The sequence below is a fragment of the Chionomys nivalis genome, chromosome 5 (genome assembly GCF_950005125.1).
Source record: "Chionomys nivalis chromosome 5, mChiNiv1.1, whole genome shotgun sequence".
Lineage (NCBI taxonomy): Eukaryota > Metazoa > Chordata > Mammalia > Rodentia > Cricetidae > Chionomys > Chionomys nivalis.
In genome coordinates, this window is record NC_080090.1 from 79,706,307 (window position 1) to 79,726,391 (window position 20,085).

The following is a 20,085-nucleotide window of genomic DNA, read 5'->3' on the forward strand; positions in this document are numbered from 1 at the left end:
CTGAAACTTCCAAGGCAATGAAAGCTCTCTGCCAGGCATACTGTTCTCTCTAAAAAGCATCAACTCAGAAAACACAGGGGTTTGGGTTCTGATGGGAAGGCTGACAGGCTGGAAACCTTCATCCTTTATTCTCTACTTTTATTTTATTTTATTTTATCTTATTTTTTGAGACAGGGTTTCTCTATAGCTTTGAAGCCTGTCCTGGAACTCACTCTGTAGACCATGCTTACCTCCAACTCACAGAGACCCACCCGTCTCTACCTCCAAAGTGCTGGGATTAAAGGTGTGCGCCACCACCACCTGGCTTATTGGTGGCATGATTAATTTCTTTGTTTTACTGTTATGTCTCCTAGTATCTAATTTTTGTGAGGATCAACCAATGTGGTTTGAGTTTATTTTTACACAATAAAATTAATATCTTTCTTATAACTCACAAGGGAAAATTGATTCTTACATACCAAAGGAGCTTTCAAATGCAATCTCCATTTATAGAAACTTGGATGTGTTCCTTTAATATAGGACATGTGCCTCTAATGTCTCACATAGAGTAGATTACTACTTTTTAACATCTTATTAATCATTAGCCTTCAAGTGGCATTTTTCTTTTAAGTATTTATTTGCTTTTTAATTGTGTGTATGTATATGTGTGTTGGTGAAATGTGAACGTAAGTGCAGGTGTTTAAGGAGGTCAGAGGTATCAGATTCCCTGAAGCTGGAGTTACAGGTGGTTGTGAGCGCCTCATGTGGGTACTGAGAATCGAACTTAGTTCCTTTGGAAGAGCAATGCATGCTCTTAACAACTGAGCCAACTCTCCAGTCCATTATTAATATTATTAGCAGTAGTAGTAATAGTAGTAGTAGTGTGCGTGTGCACAGCGCGTGTGTTTGTGTGTGTTTGTGTGTGTGTGTGTGTGTGTGTGTGTGTGAGGATAGGTGCCTGGGTCACAGGACACATGTGGAGATTCTGGAATGACAGCTCCATGAAGTTCATTCCCTCGTTCCTCATTATGGAGGTTTGGGAATTGAATTCAGACCCCCAGGCTTACACAGCTAGGACCTTCATGTGCTGGTCCATCTTCCTGGCCTTATTTTTTAAATATTTTTAATCAAACAAAATCATGAACAGATTTTTCCCAACTATCTGAGACATAAAAACTATGTCCCTTGCAAGCTGCCATTTCTAGAGCCTTAAGTAGCCCAGTATCTATGCGTGGAGATAAACAAACACAGCCATAGGGAATGATTTACAAGTGTTCTATGATTAAAGCATCCCTTCTTTTTCACCTAAGTATGCAGATCCATTTTTAATTTTCATAACGCTAAATCCTTGAGTAGACATCACCTATTAAGAACCTACTATGTATAAAAATTCAACAACTCACGCCATCAAACTGAATTTTGAGATAGTTTTAGTCCCTAATAATTGGAAATAGAAAAACTAAAATATTCATGTAATTAAAAAGCAAAATACACCATAATCACAATATACTTATGAGCAGTTATATTAAGAAAAAAGTTTAGTTTTTATAATAGATCTTATTTGGTGCAAATCATTGCCTACTAACTTAAAAATGCTAATAATTATATTTACTATACCATTTAATAGTAACCTAGTACCCTGATATACTAGACATGATGCTTCTATTCTTTTATATATATTTAATTATCACTATGATCTGATGACCTAAGTCTTCAGTTTATGTATGGTGAAATTGGCTTCCAAATAGTGGTGCATGAAGTTTTACTGTCATTTTTAAATTGATAATGACAAAGCGTTGTTATAGAAACACACAACCATTCAGGTCTTCAGAGATAACTTCATTGTACTTTTGAGGTAAGTATGAAGCTATGCCGTTGGGGTCAGGTTAATGAACAAATAGAGACAGAATAAAGAGGGTTTATTTCAAGATGACCAAGAGTTGACATGATATTTTTGTTTACTATCTAGCTATCACTGCGACTGCACTGGTAGTGGATTCACGGGGATGCATTGTGAGACCTTGATGCCTCTTTGTTGGTCAAAGCCTTGCCATAATAATGCTACCTGTGAAGACACTGTTAACAGCTATGTTTGTCACTGCTGGCCTGGTAAGTGACAATTACTTTATCTCTTTTTTTTTCTTTTTACTCAGACTAGAAACACATTGTTTATAGAAATTAAACTAAAAAGTTTTTCCACCAAAGGCTTTAAGACAACACTTTATTCAACTTTACTTATTATATTGAATTCTTCATTGCCTACACAGTATTGATGCTATTCTCTAAACTGTGTAAGACAAGGGACCACAGCACCAGTGACTAGAACCCTTTAGGTTCAGAACACAGCAATGGAAGGTTGAATTTCACATAGCTTTGGTGAAGAAACATTCACTAGGATGGTTTCTTTTTATCTACCTATTCCAGACACCAGAAATAAAAAAAAAAAAATACTCCAATGTGTTAACTTTCTAAGGCTTTATCTTGTCTCTTGGACAATTCATGCAGTTAGTTAATCTCATAATTCATGTAGTTAGTCAATCTCTCATAATATGGGAGCAAAGGGGGCATATTTAATTCTAATAGATATACAGTATACAAAAAGACAAGCTTTGGTAAATTAAGATACTATAATGAGCTTATATTAAAGTGAATATTACCATTTAGAAAATATGTCTGCATATGTATCATAAATGGACTCACTGACAAGAAGACTTCGGATAAATATCTTAGCCACTCTTCAGGTGGATTTTCACTTATAAAAGAAAGGTGTTAATAATGATATTCACCTCCTTGAGTTGTTTTAGAAAACAACTCCAGTGATAAATAGAAAGATCTTAGCTCAGCTTAAAACATAAAAAACTCAATAAACACTAACTAGTTGGCAAAAATAAGAGATTGATCATTCCATGTCCTGACTAGCACCAAGCAATACAACTTACTTTAGGAAGGAAGTGAGGGAGGGAAGGAACAAAGGAGCAGAAAGAAACAAGTCAAGTGCTAGGAGCACACAGAAAGGGACCTGTCCTGCTGTGGATTTTCGGGTGATTGTTCAAGACCATTTGACTATGTTGAGTGGTACCAGTGAGGATGGAATGGGAAGAATGACAACAGATCTCAGAGATACTTGTCTGCCTTACAAATTATGAGTCAGGGAAGTTACATACTGTGGTGGTTGGAAAGAAAATGACCCCCAAAGGGAATGACACTATTAGGAGGTGTGGCCTTATTGGAGTAGGAGGGATCTTGTTGGAGGAACTTGGTCAGTGTGGAGACAGGCTTTAAGTTCTTATGCATGTTCAAGCTATTTGCAGTGAAACAGACCATTTCCTGTTGCTTGCAAGATGTTGGACTCTCACCTTCTTCTCTAGTACCATGTCTGCCTACATGTTGCCATGTTCCACTATGATGATAATGGACTGAACGTCTGAACTCTAAGTGAGCCACCCCAATTAAATGTCTCCCTTTCTAAGAGTCGCCTTGTGCATGGTGTGTCTTCACAGCAATAGGAAATCTAACTAAGTGACATAACCCAACCTATTCATTTACAAAGAGGTCTCTCACAGCTTAATGGAAGCGGATTGAGTGAAATAAAACTGAAGATGTAAGGGATTTTGAAACAGAACTGAGTCACTTGCCAGAACTAAGATAGCAGTTGTAGGATGTGGAAGAGAGGATGGGTCATTGTTATGGTTTGAAAGGAAAAGGTCCCCCACAGGACAAACTCAGGAGGACATTTCAGAAGTGGAGCCCAGCTGGTAGAAGTGGGGCACAAGAAGTAGTTCTTCAAAGGTCATTCCTAATCTTTAGCCTTTACCACCACATGTTCTTATAACCCCTGACTGAGACACTTGCCCCAGGCCTTCCCCTACTGTGATGGGTTGGAAGCGTCCCCCCCATTCATCCAAAAGAACTCCTTTGTCTGTTATGTTGTTCCTGCAAGTATTTTCATCACATCTATGAAGAAGTCACTAACACGGTGGCCAGGAGGGTCAGGTGGGAGGTAAATGACATGGGAAGCTTCAGCATGTTAAGAATCTGAGTTTCCATTTGAGGCCACAGTGTATATGGTGGGTCACCCTAGATATAAAAGTAAGAATGTCTTTATACCCTATGCTTACTGTTGTATAGAATGAGATTCAATACTAGAAGTTACTTTATAAGTTAGAAAGGACTGTAAAAGTTGTGCTTAAAAAAAAAAAACACATTGGTAAGCATCATGGCTACATTTGTCTTTAGTGCTTATTTCAAAAGTAAATAATTTGCAGAAGTATCCATCAACTTAAATGTTTATCATAGAAGTTTTCCTGAAACTCAGATGTTATCGAATATGTGGAAAAAACAAAACAAAAAATAAAAATCACAATCCCAGAGGATCTGATTTGGTATCATGTTGTTTCTTTGTACAGAGATTTATAGGGAAACTTGTTAAAAATATTGACCGTGGTCTTGTCTGAAGGAATCTATTTATATCTGGTTAAAGAGAACAGCAACTAAAATCCCCCCAGAGTCTTGGCAGTGTGGATAGGACTGGCAAACACATAAATCAGTATCCCCACCCCCGCCACCCTCCCAATTGAATGAGATAATGCATGAGCCGGAAAAGCAGGGAAGGATTTATTATAGTTCTAAATCTCTTCCTAACTTGGCTGATGTGTGAGCCTTGAGTCTTAGAACACAAAGAATATTACAAAGAGCCATGCTCTTTTTTTTTTCCAGAAAGTCCTGATGCATAGCAACCTATTGTGAGAACTACTGTTTAGTAACATTTAAAAAGCATGTAAGCATGAAGCAGAAATATTTCAAAAGTGGGCATTCTGGATGAAGAGCTTCCGAGGGCTTGTTAAGGTGCTCTCCGTTAGAATTGTGAGGTCTCTATTTGACATGTTTCTTACTTCCTTTATCCAATGCTCAAGTTTCTTCTTCAGATTGTTGAGAAGGGTCCCAAGGGTTACATGAAATAAATATATTAGACTGTGGTGCAAGAGGATTTATATTGTGGCTATTATTTGAAATAAGATCCACTCAGGTTTTTATTAGAGCTACAAAATGAGCAATAATATTGCATTCTCATTACTGGCTCATCAATAGTTAATTCTCTAGTTTTGCACTGAGCCGGTTATAATTTAAGTTGTTGTCATTTTAACCATTAATTAGTACTATTTATTCTCACTCAGTCATTGATTGAAGGTCAACTATTTCTGTATTGCTGGGTAGTGGAGTGTTGAATAAAATACACACAGTCCTGTTTATGTGGAGCCGACAATCTGTTGAGGCAGTCAACTATACATGCAAGTAAACACAACGTTAAATGTTGTCAAAAGAGCAATGGAAGAAAAAGACTGAGGAACATGACAGGAAACCAAGGCATCTTATTGTGTGGTGATCTGAACAAGAGAGAAAAGTATTGAGAGGTAAAGTCTGAAAACAGAGGAAGAGTTGACCAAGTAAAGGCATGGGAGAGAATTTCCCAGAAGTGGGGGGGGGGCATTGTTAAGGCTGTGGGGTGGAAAGCATCCTCGGGGAAGAAGTGACAGAGCTGGATGAGGAGGGGTGCTGGGATGAAAAGAGGCCATATACTGAGGGAGCAGTTACATTGTGTTAAGGTTGAATTTTATCCTGTGTGAAAACAAGAAGCCATTGTTATTAAAATGAAAGAACGAGATGGTTTGATTTTCAAATTGTGTGATTTAGGATAAAGATAAGGTTCTCAGTGAACTTAAGGTGACATTACAGATGTCACTTGTCTTGTGAATTGGAAAAACTCCACACATGTCTTACCAGCCTACAAAGTAGCTGGTGCTATTTCTGTAGCCACCAACATCATGTCCAGGTTCCACTAAATTTACATTTGGGGATTAGCACTGCACACATTACAAGCAAATAAGAAAATCCTCCTGAGGCATAACACAGGAAAAAGATTCAAAACATTTTGAGTACCAAATACACCCAACTAGGTGGTTACTAGAAAAAATGGAACTACAGCAACATATTTGGGAAAACTTACATTTGGCGATGGAAAATGCCTATTAGGCATTCAGATCCACTTGCTGGTGATATGTCAATTGTGCAGATACTCTTGCGGCATCTGTCAATTTTGGGTACAATGATAAAAGAGAATATAATGGACGAGTTCCGTTTTCAGGTCTCAACTCAGGACTTTACCCAGACACACAGAACTGCATTGTAAAGTGTGTTAAAACCTGTAAATGAATGCTTATACTGGGGCACAGCTATATTTGGGGACACCTGATGGTATCTAGACATTATGAGTTAGATATGTCTTAGGAACTTAGAGTAAACAGTGAGTAAACAAAGTAAGCCATGAAAGGCTACATGTGATATGATTCTCTCATGTTAAAGCTCTAACCACACACAATAAAGCTATATTTTTATAGGTCCACATGTGTGTAAAGACAGAGAATCAAATTGCATAGGGAAGTTTTTTTTTTGTTTGACATTTTACTTGCTTATTAAGTGGTAAGCCACATATTTTTAAATCCTTGTCCAGAATGAAATGACCAACCTGAATCCAGGAAGGTATACTTCTGTGTGCTGAGTGATAACTCTGACCTTTCTCTGACCTTTAAGAGGTACCTTAGGTTTTCTATCACTGTGATGAAACACCATGATGAAAATAATTCGGGGAGGAAGGGATTATTTGGTTTATACTTCCATGTCTAGTTCATCGCTGAAGGAAGTCAGAGCAGGAACTCTAGCAGTGCAGGAGCCTGAACGCAGAACCTTATATAGAGGCTGAGATGGATGCGCTTACTGGCTTGCTCTCTGCTCTGATGACTTTAGTTTGTGGCAAGTTGGCATAAAACTCAGCAGAAACTGACCCCTTGTCAACTTGACACAGAAGCACATCACTATTTCACCCCAACCCTTCCTTTCTTGTTCATCCCCAAGATCACACTTTAATATAAAAACAATATAAAACATTTTATAAACTTAAAAAGTTCCACAGTCTTACAAATTCAAATACTTTAAATTTTCCTTCTCTTTCAATATGTCCAAAATTTCTTTTAAAAAAAATCAAAGTCACAGTCAGGTGGTAGTGGCACACACCTTTAATTACAGTACTTGAGAGACAGAAGCAGGTGGATCTTTGTGAGTTCAAGGACAGCCTGGTCTACAAGAGGTAGTTCCAGGACAGGCTTCAAAGCTACAGAGAAACCCTGTCTCAAAAAAAAAAAAAATTACGCATGTCAAAGCAAAACAAAACTCCATCAGAGTAAATCTACTCAATGTCCAGTATCTGGGATGCACTCATGAACTTCTGGACTCCTTCAAAGGGCTTGGGTCACTTCTCTTGCTCTGCTTGCTGCAAAACACACACCATCTCCTAGGCTCTGGCTCGCTTCACTGCATACCTGCTGCTATCCTCCGTTGTCATGCCATGGTACTGACATCTCCAAAATGCTGGCATCTGCTGCAATTATGCTACTCTCCCAACAGCCTCTCCTGGGCTTTCTTCGAGTTCTCCAGCCATGCCACACAGTGCCAGGCCTCAGCTGCTCTCTATGACCCTTCATGACATCAAAACCAGTACCACCTGGGTGACTCTTAAACTACCAAGTTCGGCTGCAGGCATATAGTATATAATCTTAGTCACCTCTGGAGCACAGCTTGAGTGTGTTGTCTCTAAGAAAACACTTCCCAGAGGATGTCACTTCCATGATGCTGGTCTCTTGTTAGTCACCACTAATGTCTCAGTTCCAGCTGTCCAGCATTGGTTGTCCCAGAAAAGCAAAGATTTGACTTCAGTTGTTCTGGTATCTTCTTAACCTTCAGCCTTCGGTTAACCAGAACCACAGAATCTTAACTCAAAATGGCAAGCAGTCATTAAGAGACTTGCAAACTTCCCTCTGAAACTTCACAAGACAGGCTCTATGGTCTCCATTTCGCTCAATACACTATAATATTCCAAGCTCACACCAAGCTTTGAATACTAACCAACACAGAGTTTCAAAGTCCTTCCGTAATCCTCCCCAAAACAATGGAGTCAGGTCTGTCACAGAGATATGCTGGTACCCGTTTATTCTGGTTCATTTTTAAAAGAACTATTTGCTAAATTGGTATAAACGGTTTTCCATGCGGTGTTCAGATTAAATCATAGTTATCTTGAAATTCCCTTTTATTTCAAGCCTTACTAATGAAACCTTTCTAAAAATACTGAACAAAAGCATACATCTTCTAAAATTTATTATGTATCTCTTATCCAATGCTACTAGGATCTATTTCCGTGTAGCATCCTCTTATCGGCTTTCCCCGCTAGCTTTTTGAGGGTGGGCATCTTGCTAATTGGCACCAGCACAGTGGTCAGCCTCCTCTCAGACAAGTGCCTGGCATTTCCCAAGCTTTGGCTCAGCAGTTTCTCTGAACTTTCATCCTGCAGGCTACACAGGTGCCCTGTGTGAGACGGACATAAATGAATGCAGCAGCAACCCCTGCCAATTCAGGGGTGAGTGTGCCGAACTGTCCTCAGAGGCTCTGTATGGACACATTGCTGGCCTGCCTTCCTCCTTCAGCTACCTTGGAGCCTCAGGCTATGTTTGTATCTGTCAGCCTGGATTCACAGGTGAGGCAAATGAAATGGGTAATGACTACTGGGTTTAATGACAGCGGTGGATGTAACTAAACAACTGATGAGAAGACTTGGGCTGTCCCCATCATGGTCTTGACCTCTTTGCTCATATTCTCACTCCTCCCACTCTTCAGCTGGACTTTGGGAGCTCAGCCCAGTGCTCCACTGCGGGTCTCTACCCCTGTCTCCATCAGTTGCTGGATGAAGGTTCTATAGTGACATTTAAGATAGTCATCAATCTGACTACAGGGCAAGGCAAGTTCGGGCACCCTCTTCACTACTGTTTAGAGTCTTAGTTGGGGACATCCTTGTGGATTTCTGAGAACTTCTCTAATGCCAGGTTGTAGTAGGAGGCTGCTTGTTTGTAGTAGGAGGCTGTTTGTTCATTCTAGGCTGCCCAAGCCATGAAATAATCACTCAGAAACTATATTATTTAAATCACTGCTAGGCCAATCACTTAAGCACATTGCTAGCTAGCTCTTATACCTTTGGTTAACCCATTTCTATTATATTTTACCATGAGGCTAGTGGTTTACCGGCAAGGTTACAGCTAGCAGCTCACATCTTTCCCCTCTGGCAGCTCTGTGGCATCTTTTTGACTCTGCCTACTCTCTCTCTCTCTCTCTCTCTCTCTCTCTCTCTCTCTCTCTCTCTCCCTCTCTCTCTCTCTCTCTCTATCTATCTATCTACCTCTCTCTCTATATATATATATATATAGATAGATAGATAGATAGATAGATAGATAGGTATAGATAGATAGATAGATATAGATAGATAGAGATAGAGAGATAGAGAGATAGATATTCCAGCCTGGCTATATTCTGTTAAGCCATTAGCTGAAAGCAGCTTCTTTATTCATTAACCAGTAAAAGCAACACATATATAGAAGAACTTCCCACACCACCAGGTTTTTTGCTAGCCCCATAATGGCTCCCTCAATCAAAATATCTTTCTCTGCTTTCCATCTCTATCCTTGCCCCATCTCAATTATCCCAATACCTGAACTAATGGGAATTCACCAAGTCCAGCTTGACAGGGAAGGAAGCAGCATAGAACCAAGCCATAACCTCTGAATATGGGTGACAGTTGTATGGCTGGGGAAGACTACAGGGCCACTGATAGTGGCACCAGAATTTGTCTCTGTTGCTTGTACTGGCTTTTTGGAACCCATTCTCTTTGGATGGATACCTTGCTCTGCTTGTATATAGTGGGGAGAGCCTTGATCCTTCTTTGGAGCAATGTGCCTTACCCTCTCTGGGGAGTGTATGGGGGTGGGGTGGGGGAAGGTGGAGGAAATGGGAGGAGAAAGAAGTGGGAATTGGGATTGGTATATTATTTTTTAAAAATAAGATAATAATATGAAAAAGAAGGAGAAGGAGAAGAGAAGGAGAAGAAGAAGAAGAAGAAGAAGAAGAAGAAGAAGAAGAAGAAGAAGAAGAAGAAGAAGAAGAAGAAGAAGAAGAAGAAGAAGAAGAAGAAGAAGAAGAAGAAGACAACGACCTGGGCTGTATAAACTCTGGTGCCACAGCACAAAGGGTCCACCTTTGTGGGCATGAAATATATCTTGGATCACGTGTAACTCCTTAACTCATAGGGGTAATGTAAAGAAAGGCGATGGAAATGAATAAAATGGGAACCATTTTCCTGAGAATTGCTGTCCATCTCAAATTCTTCACTTCAGAGTGACTGAATTTGAGAATGTTTTTATGGTTTATTCATATTTTCTAGCAAAGTTATTCTTAAGTATACGTGCATGAAGAACAATTATCTAGTTTCAAGCAATCTTGCTTGATTGTTCTGCAGCTAAAGTCAGTTCCTCCATCAAGCTTCAGTGACAGCTCTTGCCCTGGAATCACTTCTTTAAACCCCAAGGGTCCTGCGTGTCTATTTTTCACTGAAAGAGACATCTGTATCTACTGTGTATTCAGGAACTTTCAGAACTTTTGAAACATAATAAGTAGTGATTCACTCACAACTGCTGCATATTAAAGAGAAAGATAATCACAATCTAGACGTCTGTCCATCTTTTCCCCCCATAGATTAAATAGGTGCTTCAGGAAATACTTTAGCTGCTGTTGAAGATGTCTGGGAAAAGCTAATTTCTTGCTGATTTCTTTCTTTGTCTTTAGTTTTAGTCTTGCTTTATTTTTCCTTTTTCTTTAGTTTTCAGAAGTTAATTTATTATGTACTTTTATGCTTTTCCTACCTTTGATATACTCAGTATGCCAAAAAACTTTTTGTTGCTCTGACAACAAGCTGTAATTAGTTCATACTATTAAAAATTATTTTGGTTTATGGATTCAGTCTATGATGACTTAATGTCACCATCTTTGGTACTATAATGGGGGAAGACATGGTAGGCACTGTGTGGCAGAAGAGACTGCCTCACTTTATGGTAGCAAAAAATTAAAAGGAAGGAAAGAACAGAAAGTTAAATCCTAGTGTGCAGTTCAAGGCAGTGTCCCTAAGGACCAAACTTGGCCTCACTATGCTCCGCCCTCTAAGATTTCCCTCACATCCCAGTGGGCCAATAGGCCATTGAACAGTGATTATTCTTTTTAACATGCAGGTCTTTTGGGAAGTGGATGTTCATCCAAGCTATAGCACTCACATTTTCAAATCTTTGAATTTTGTTTTGTTTTTTTTTTTTGCCAGCTTTTGTGAAATTTTTAGCCAGTTTTTCATTGAATTGTCTACCAATTTCACATTCTTTTTTTACTCCTAGAACAATAATTTTATATTTTATATCTTTATTAACAAATTTTATATCTTTCATTGTTTTTATGAAGTTTCTAAATTCCCTCCCTGCCTCTACTGTTTTCACTCTATTGTTCATACTGGGCAAATTCTGTTGTTTTTGTAAAACAACAAAGTAATTCCCCTCTCACCTCCTTTTTATTAATCTATCCATCCAAAGAATTCTTTCTTCCATTATCTTTTGTGACTATTCAATTCCAATTATGAGTGGTGTGTTTCTAATAGTCAGTTATGTTCTTGTTTATCTCATACTGTGGAACTCCAAATGATCCCTGCTGGTGATCCTTGAGTGGCTTGTCATTGTTTCTTTATTGATAATTGGTGGGGTTAGAAAACGTGTGTGTGTGTGTGTGTGTGTGTGTGTGTGTACAAACACATACCATAAAATAGCAGGTTTCTATACGGCTTTCTCAAAGGTCTTTAGTGTTAGTTATCTCTGTCCTAATCAAATGCTGTGATGAGCATTCCCATGACACAATCATGTGGAACACATCTCTTGAGGAGGCTCACGGTTACTAAGGCAGCAAAAAAAAAAAAAAAAAAAATACCCATCTGCTAATAAAATTTCCCTACCCTGCCAGAAACATTCTGTATCCAGGAGCCCATGGAAAGGAAATTTGCCATAACACTGGCCTGGCATGTGATGGTCCCTGAATTGTTAGAAGGTGTTTCTTCATTGGTAGAACTGGAATTAAAGATCCTAGGGGAGAAAGGGACTTCTGTGGCTAGGCAAGTGTTGTGATAGGTTTCTCCTTACCCCTGGAAGACAGAGATCATGTAACTGTGCCATAGTTCCTTTTGCTGAGGTCTTCCAGGTCTGATAGCAGTAAGGGCATTTCACGGGTTGTTGAAGTAGAAAAAAAAAGACACAATCAGACAAGCAGTAGAGAAAATATATTTGTGTTCATGAGGCCAGACAGAATCTAATGGGAATTATAAGAGGCCAAATAGCTCATTACATTAGTATTTTATGTCAGAGCACTGTGCTGTGTATGAAAAATGGAAGAGGTTCTGTTGATTCGTGTCCGGTCCTTGAACTATCCTCTCCAACGTGAATTTGAAACTCATGACTTATATGTTAAGCGTTAGTGGTTCGTTTTGGTTCCTCAAAATATAGTTACATGAATAGCTTTAACAATTCCCAAACCATCTCATAATGAAATCCCAATTTCAACTGTAACTCTGTCTCACCAACTCCAATTAGCATGTATTCCAATGAACAAGAACAGCATCGGTGTCTCTGGAAATCTACATTGTCGCTTCTGAGGCTGCTCCACCCGTCTGCTCTCTGCACAGAAAGAACTGAAGCAGGCAGCAGGGGATCCTGAACATCCTGGCTTCAAAAACAATACGCAGGGTTCTTTACAAAACACCCGATGAGAGCCACCTGGCAGCGTGACTGCACACCAATCACTGGCTCGCGGGTTCAACTGCTTTAAGCACTCTGTTGCTAAAAATGTATTCTATTTCATTAAAAATTGAAGGCTGTGCCCATGTAAAAATCAATTTGTGTTCCTTTACCTAAGTCCAATTAAAACAGTCTTATAGGAACAAGCACCATCAAGAGCTTCACATAGCCACGAAGCAATAGGTTATGACATAGTCAATATCTCCTGATGAAGTCAAATTTCCAATAGAATTTGCTCATCTTCTGATGATATCTTACGCTCATTGTTCTCAGAAATACTTTTTTTTTCTTAAAACTTGAACTTGGGAATATAGATTCTAAGCGACTGGAGTAGATTTATTTATTTATTTGTATATTTATTTGAGTTAGGGACTCACTATGCAGCCCTGGCTGGACTAAAATCCACTATACAACTTTATAGAGCAGGTAGGTCTTAATCTCACAGAGATCTGCTTCCTGCTGCTTCCCAGTTGCTGGGATTAAATTGTGAGCCACCACAACCGGTTCTACTGAACAAATATGTTATACACATATAAAAAAACCTAACTCAAAATTTCAAACCTTGCAGGCAAAAGTATAATCAAATCATAAAAGAGGATCTAAAAATTATTTTTTCTAGTTTCAACTCTCACAGTTTTTCTTTCTTTTCTTTAACTTTATTTAGTGTGTGTGTGTGTGCATGTGTGTGTAGGATAGCGAATAAACATGTAAGGGTTAGTAAAAGCATACAACTCTAAGCAATGCTCCGTGGCTTCAGCATGGACTTTCTAACTGTACAGAAGGTCACTGCGATGGATAAAGTTTGGAGCTGGGCAAGTGAATAGCTGCCTTGATCTAGCTGTGTTATTCTTGAGTTCACTACAATCAAGTGACTTTATTTAATTAGAGAATTCGAGAACAAACTTTGTTTCACTACCCTTATTTACTTAATAGTTTCACTAGCTCTACCTACTTCATTTGTTTTGTCCTGTATCATGAAAGTGAACTTTATAAGCAAAATTTCTGACAATATGTACTTTATATTTGTTCTTGTAAAACTTTTTTATCTTCCTATGTTTTGTACCAACTCTTTGTACACAGATTAATTGTGAAAAGTATATACATTGAATGATTACTGTCACCTATAAAAATCTGAAAGCAAGGGGAGAGAGAAATTCAGTGGGCATAATTTAGAAAACTAAATACGTGGAGGGAGTAGATCTGTTGGTGGGACCAGATGACAGAATCTATAAACACGTTGTTGAACACCTTAGCCAACTTAATCAGGTGAGAATTCTAATGTCGACTTGAAACCAGTCCAGATAGGGGAAAGCTTGCAAGTAAATAATCATCAGGCAGATGTCAACTCTGAGTTCCATGTGTTGACCAACAAATCTGAGAAAATAATTATTCTTCTAAAACAAAAGAACACAACCATGGCAGAGCCTTCTGCAGGAAGTTGTAACGGAAGTCTCAGCCATCCACATCATGATGCCACAGGCACTGCCTTCAAGGCTGAAAACCTGAACTGTGAACACTTCCTACAGTGGTTTGGTTGGGGTTGCCCACACTTTAAAGAGCGTGAAGGAAGGTGGTATTTTCGAACTACAACCAGGTGCTTCTTAGCATGAAAAACTGAAGAAACTTTTCGAACACCAGTCCGAGGATGCTGGGAGTCCTGCAAGCCCTCATTAACTAGGCTTGTTGCTCAGGACCTAGCTTGACATTTCTTAAAGCTGTCTTTAAGCATGTTAGTTATTTATAGAAACAGGCCTAGTGGCTACTGCTTGGCTTCACCTTCAGTTCTAAATAACTATTCTGTAGCAGCTGTTTGCTAACAGAATATTTTTTCTAACATTTAGCACAAGGTACATCCTAGAAGCACCTGCTTTATATTGCATCCTCTCCATACTGCAATAAATGTAGTCATTAGGTCTCAGTTCAAGGATAATTTCACAAAACCTTGGAGTGGCCGATTCACTTACTGAGCTATTGGATATCTCTTACCTAAAGCGTGTTTTGGTAAACCTCACGCTAGTCAGCTTTAGTAGAAATACTGCTACGGTTACTGCTGGTGCAATTAAAGAAAAAAAAAGTGGGGGGTGAAGAAAAAGAAAGGAAAAGGAAGGGAGGAAGAGGGAGGGGGAGGGAAAGAGGAAGGACGGGAAATAGGAAAGGAGGAAAGGAGGGAGGGAGAAAGAACAAAAGGGAGGGAGGAAGGCAAAGAAATACTGAAAATAATCAACTTGTAATAGAAAAGGTTTATTTCAGCTTCCAATTTGAGAGGTTTCAGTTCATGATTGATTGGCTTCATTGTGCTGGTCGTTGGTCAAGCAGCATACCATAGCTGCAGCATTCCTCAAAACTACTCTCCTCAGGATCAGGACATGAACAGAAGCAAAAGAGAAAGACATATGTCCAACCTGTAAGAATTTCTTTTTGTCTGCAGCCAGCTCACATAGATTTGCCTCGCTAATGTCTTAACCGAGCAGGACAATTGTGGTTAATCTTATTCTTGCAACTTCTCTATACCTATAAGCAATTTGAGTGTGACTGGAGAAAAATTCACAGGGTGTCCGCTGTGATACTTGTATCACTCTAAATGTATGACCCCCCCCCCAAACACCAAGGGACTTTTGTTACCAGAGCACGGACTTTGTAGAGTTCTGCTTTTAAAGATGTCACTTAGAAGCCTTCAAGTTTCTGACATCTCTTCCCTCTTTGTTACTCTAAACAGATTATTTTTTCTTTTCTATTTTCTTTGTTTTTCTTTTTTTTTTCTCAAGGGAGGTGGAGTTCAAGACAGAGTTTCTCTGTGCAGCTCTCGAACTCACAGAGATCCACCCGCCTCTGCCTCCTGAGTGCTGGGATTAAAGGCACACGCCACCACATGTAAACCATAGCCCAGATTGATTATTGTTTCTAATCTTAGAGAAGAAAACCAATCACTTTTGTTTCCCTCCAACAAATGCATCAGTCACTTCTTTTATTCTCTTTACACGCCCAAAAGTCATCCTGTCACTGCTCTGTGAATGCTGGCAAAGACTTAGATCAGAAAAACCAGGCTTAGCCTGGAACATGAGTGCTGCATTAGCTACTCTCTCCTTGTGTGGCAACTAACTGATCCAATCAACTACGGGGAAGACAGCCTTATTTCAGTTCACACTTCATGGATATAGACCATCACGTCAGAGCAAGCATGGTGATCGTGCCTCTCTTGTGGCACCTGGAGCAGCCAGCGTGGCTTGTTGCATACCCAGACTAGGCAGCATCGAGCACTTCCCTGGGAATGAGTTCAGGAGATAAAATCCTCAGGGCCTATGCATCAGGAAGCCACTGCTCCAAGTTAGATTCCACCTCCTGAAGCCTCCCAAAATAGCACCACCAACTGGGGAGACTTCCGGTTCAAATCTGTGAGTCTGGGAGACATTTCATAGTCAATCTATAACATGTACCACATTTGTGACAATTACTCCCGTACTCAATTTCCACAGAACTGACACTATACGTGCTTGGTAAATTTGGGTCAAAACCCAGGAAAACTGAACTGAAGAGTTTGGTTTCAGCTAGGCAACCTCCTTCTTGACCCACAGAGAGACACAAATCACCCCTCAAATTGACTTGACAACCCCAACAAAACCAATCTCAACAAACTGCCTAGCTAAACAGTAGCCAAAAATTGCGTTTTGGATTTCCCAGCAAGACTTACAGAGTCGTACAAAGCCTGTAATAAAGATTGCCTCTTCTAGCAGTGCATCCTTTGATCCCCACATCCTATGACAATAACATTCCTTGTAATACCCTCCTTAATCTGACTGGCAAAAAGCTATTCAAATAGACTAATGCCATTATTTAAATAAGTATATTATCAGATAACTATAAGCAACACAATTAGGTTAACTTGTAGGGTTGATTTCAACTCTTTTCCACAGGACCCTGAACTCAAAAAATTAAAATCACCCCAAACACAATAGTTGGTCTTATTTCAGATAACCAGAATGTAGTCCAAAGCCACTGGAGCCAAAGAATAAGGACGGTATCTGTAATCTCAGAGGCAATACTATATGAGTGAAAGACCTCCGGAGCAGGGAGACTCTCATTCAAGTCTCGGGATAACACAACCCCCCAGGAACTCACGAGAGACCATCCTTGCTGCACTCACAGGAGCTTTCTTAACAGGACAGGAACCAGTGCACTGGGGCCAAAACTCATTTCCCACGCAGGGGTAGAGTTCGACCCCAAGTAGCTGGGAGAAGGGGTATTTAAAGGAAGAAACCACAACCCAGTAATCCAAAGGGAGGCATTGGAAAATTCCAAAAATATTCCAAAAATACCAGTGATCATGGAAAATTCCGAAAATACCAGTGATAATCACAAGGGGGGGGGCTAACTCCCTGTTTCTCAAGAATATTCTCAAGATTATAATCTAACTTTATCTTCAGTTAGTTTCTGAAACAGAGTCACTGAACTGGCTAACTTAGATTTTTGGCTCTTTTTTTTGCCAGATTTTTGGCTCTATTTTTCTTGCTAGAGGGTCTGGATTTATCGAGGTCTTTCATGAGCAATCCTAACTAATAGATTTTCTGTAGCCCAGTAATGGTTTCTCTGTCGACACAGTAAGACAGATCAAGCCAAAAGTAAAAGAATAGGTTTATTTGAGCAAAGCAACTCCCAGGTGAGTTCTTCGGCCCAAAGATTGAAGCTGGAGAAGTCACATGCCCAAACTAAAGCAAGGAGGTTATATAGCCTACAGGCAAGGGGTGATAATGTGTCTACTACAAGACGGGTTTGTACCCAAATATAGTCAAAAGCTGAGTACTTTAAGCAGGGACTTGGACTGCTGGCACCTTCAGGGCAAGAGCTGCCAGAGCTGCCAAAAAAGTGGAACTGAGCTTTATGGCGCCTTTGTTGGAGATTCTCTGAGAGGGCGGGGTTTGGAGAAAGAGGGAGGGAGGAAGGGAGGGAGGGAGGAAGGGTGGGAGGGAAGAAAGGAGGGAGGGAGGGGAGGAGGGACAGAGAGAGAGAGAGAGAGAGAGAGAGAGAGAGAGAGAGAGAGAGAGAGAGAGAGAGATGGAGCTTCTCAGACCTTGCAAGAGTGAGTTGGAGCTTCCAACTGAACACTATCCTGCAAAGTAGAGCTGCTCTGCAGAGGGTACAAAGCCCTCCTGCTCACAGATAGCAATAGGGAAACCAGAAATGTTGATTAAACACACGGGCTTTTGTCTTCCATGGAAAGGGTTTATTTTAAAAAAACCTGGCAATCTTTGCTATCTGTTTGGCCAGGCTTCACCTAAATCACCCAGACTGTTATGTTTATCTCAGACTCCTGAGTATTGATTCTCAGACACTAGAACCCATTCTTATGAAAAAGGTCTTGTGTACTTTGCAAAAGAGTTTACTATTTATGCTTATCCAAGACCCACCCTCCCTAGACCTTTATTCCTGAACATATTGTCTCTCAGTCAGATCAAACAGAATCTTTTTCTTTTGTCTTGTTTTGTTGTTTTTGTTTTGCTTTGTTTTATTTTCATTTTTTAAGACAAGGTTTATCTGTATAGTCCCAGCTGTCTTGGAATTTCCTTTTAAACCAAGCTGGCTTTGAACTCACAGAGGTCCTCCTGCCTCTGCCTCCCAAGTGCTGGGATTATAGACGCGTGCTACCACTGCCTGGCCAATAGAATCTATTCTTATGGAAAAGGTTACAGGTACTTTTCAAAAGGACATGTACTTGCAAAGGAGTCTCAAAGTAGTTATGCCTTAAGCTTTGCTGTGGTAACTGTCATGGAGAAACCTTTTTCCAAGGTTATACTGTGTTTAAATATGTCAGGAAATAACTACTCAGGTCAGACTCTAGAAGTTTGACCCAATATTGGCTAAGTATTGGTGAGCTGGATTTCATTCTTGCCTCTCCTGTAGATTGCTACCCTGCCAGTCACGGTGTTTGCAAGGATACCCCTAACTCAAAGAAGAACTGCTCCCCCAACACACACACACACACACATACAGGACAAAGGGGAACACTTTACTCCAGGTTAGAATTTGCTGGGCTTGGTATTTCCTGTATTGGTTTGGTTAGTTTGATGCATTGAATAGGTGCAAGGCCACCTTTCATATGTGCACCCAAAGCTGCTCAGGCACCAGGAGATGCGGATTCATTATGTTATTAAGACCAACATGAGCTTTCAGGGATCTGTTTGCACATACACACAGTCGACAGGAAGGCAGATTCGGGACCAAATGTAGATGGAGTTTGGAAGCATATCTTAGGATCAGCCAGTTTTTAAAAAGCTGTTCTACTCATTTAGTACATGGAGGCACAGAAGTCCATGGCAGTAATGGTGAATTTAAGTTGACAGCTTCAGCTGCTGCTACATTTACCTAGACGGTGCCATTGTTTAGCCAGTATACAGTGCTGAACCTGAACAACAAGTGAATCTAACAGTCCTTTCTAAAATTTCTGGGTTCTAAAGTGGTTTATCCTCTATTGCTGGGACAGCTGTTTTCCTTCCAACGCTATCAACTCAGTGTGTTCTAGTTTCTTTAATTTTGTCTTTTTGCCAGTCATTTTCTCTGTACTAGGTCTTTCAGCCAGAAAAGACAAATGTCAGTGAGAAAGCGTTTGCAGGGCCTGGGGTATATAGTCTATTGTAGATCACTTGGCTACCATATGTGAGGCATTGCAAAAGCTAAAACATGCCACAAAGATAAAGCAGAGATGCATTTTATTTTTCACTTTAGTAAGTTGGGTCACATGGTAAAAGTATATCTGAAAATGTTCTTTCTTTTTTATTAACTTTCTTTTTATTTATCCTTTGTGTCTTTCACATCATGTCTCTATATCATGTCTCCTGATCTTACCCATCTCCCTCCTCCACACAAAATGAAACAAAATAAAATTTAAGAGTAGAAAGGGAAAATCTTGTCATGGAAGCGTCAGTGTGATATGATACAGTAAGGCATGCTGTAAACCCCTTTATCCATAGATTTTTACATGCAGGCACTTATTCCAAAGAATCATTGGTCTCGTTGGAGGCTCCTGGTCTCTGCTACAGCATGAAGGCTGTGCCCTCCCTGGGACTCTTTCTGGACATCCTGTTGCTGCCCCGTGGTAGAGATCTTACAGCCCTGGATCCACAGGACTGACCCCCTCCCCTCTACCCCCATGCTTCAGTGGATCACACATGGGATGGATATTGGAGTGGGCCAACCAGAACATCTGGTTCTGAGCCTGGGTAGCTGTGGGGTTGTTCAGTCCACAAGCTCTCCCGTGTCTTTGCCCCTAGGGTTAGTGCTTCAGCATTGCCCTGACTAGCTAACCGCTTGCAACAACGAGCAAGGAGCAGGAGTATTTCTTTCAGACCTACACCTTCAGGGC

At 40.1% G+C, this 20,085-nt stretch overlaps 1 protein-coding gene across 1 annotated transcript in view; it reads left to right on the plus strand.

Moving 5' to 3' along the window:
* Crb1 (crumbs cell polarity complex component 1) overlaps window positions 1-20,085 on the plus strand; it is a 205,588-nt gene that overhangs the window by 75,818 nt on the left and 109,685 nt on the right. Inside the window, exons 4-5 of the mRNA XM_057769142.1 lie at window positions 1,949-2,088; window positions 8,378-8,560. Coding sequence (XP_057625125.1) covers window positions 1,949-2,088; window positions 8,378-8,560 — 323 coding nt within the window. The remainder of the gene's footprint in view (window positions 1-1,948; window positions 2,089-8,377; window positions 8,561-20,085) is intronic.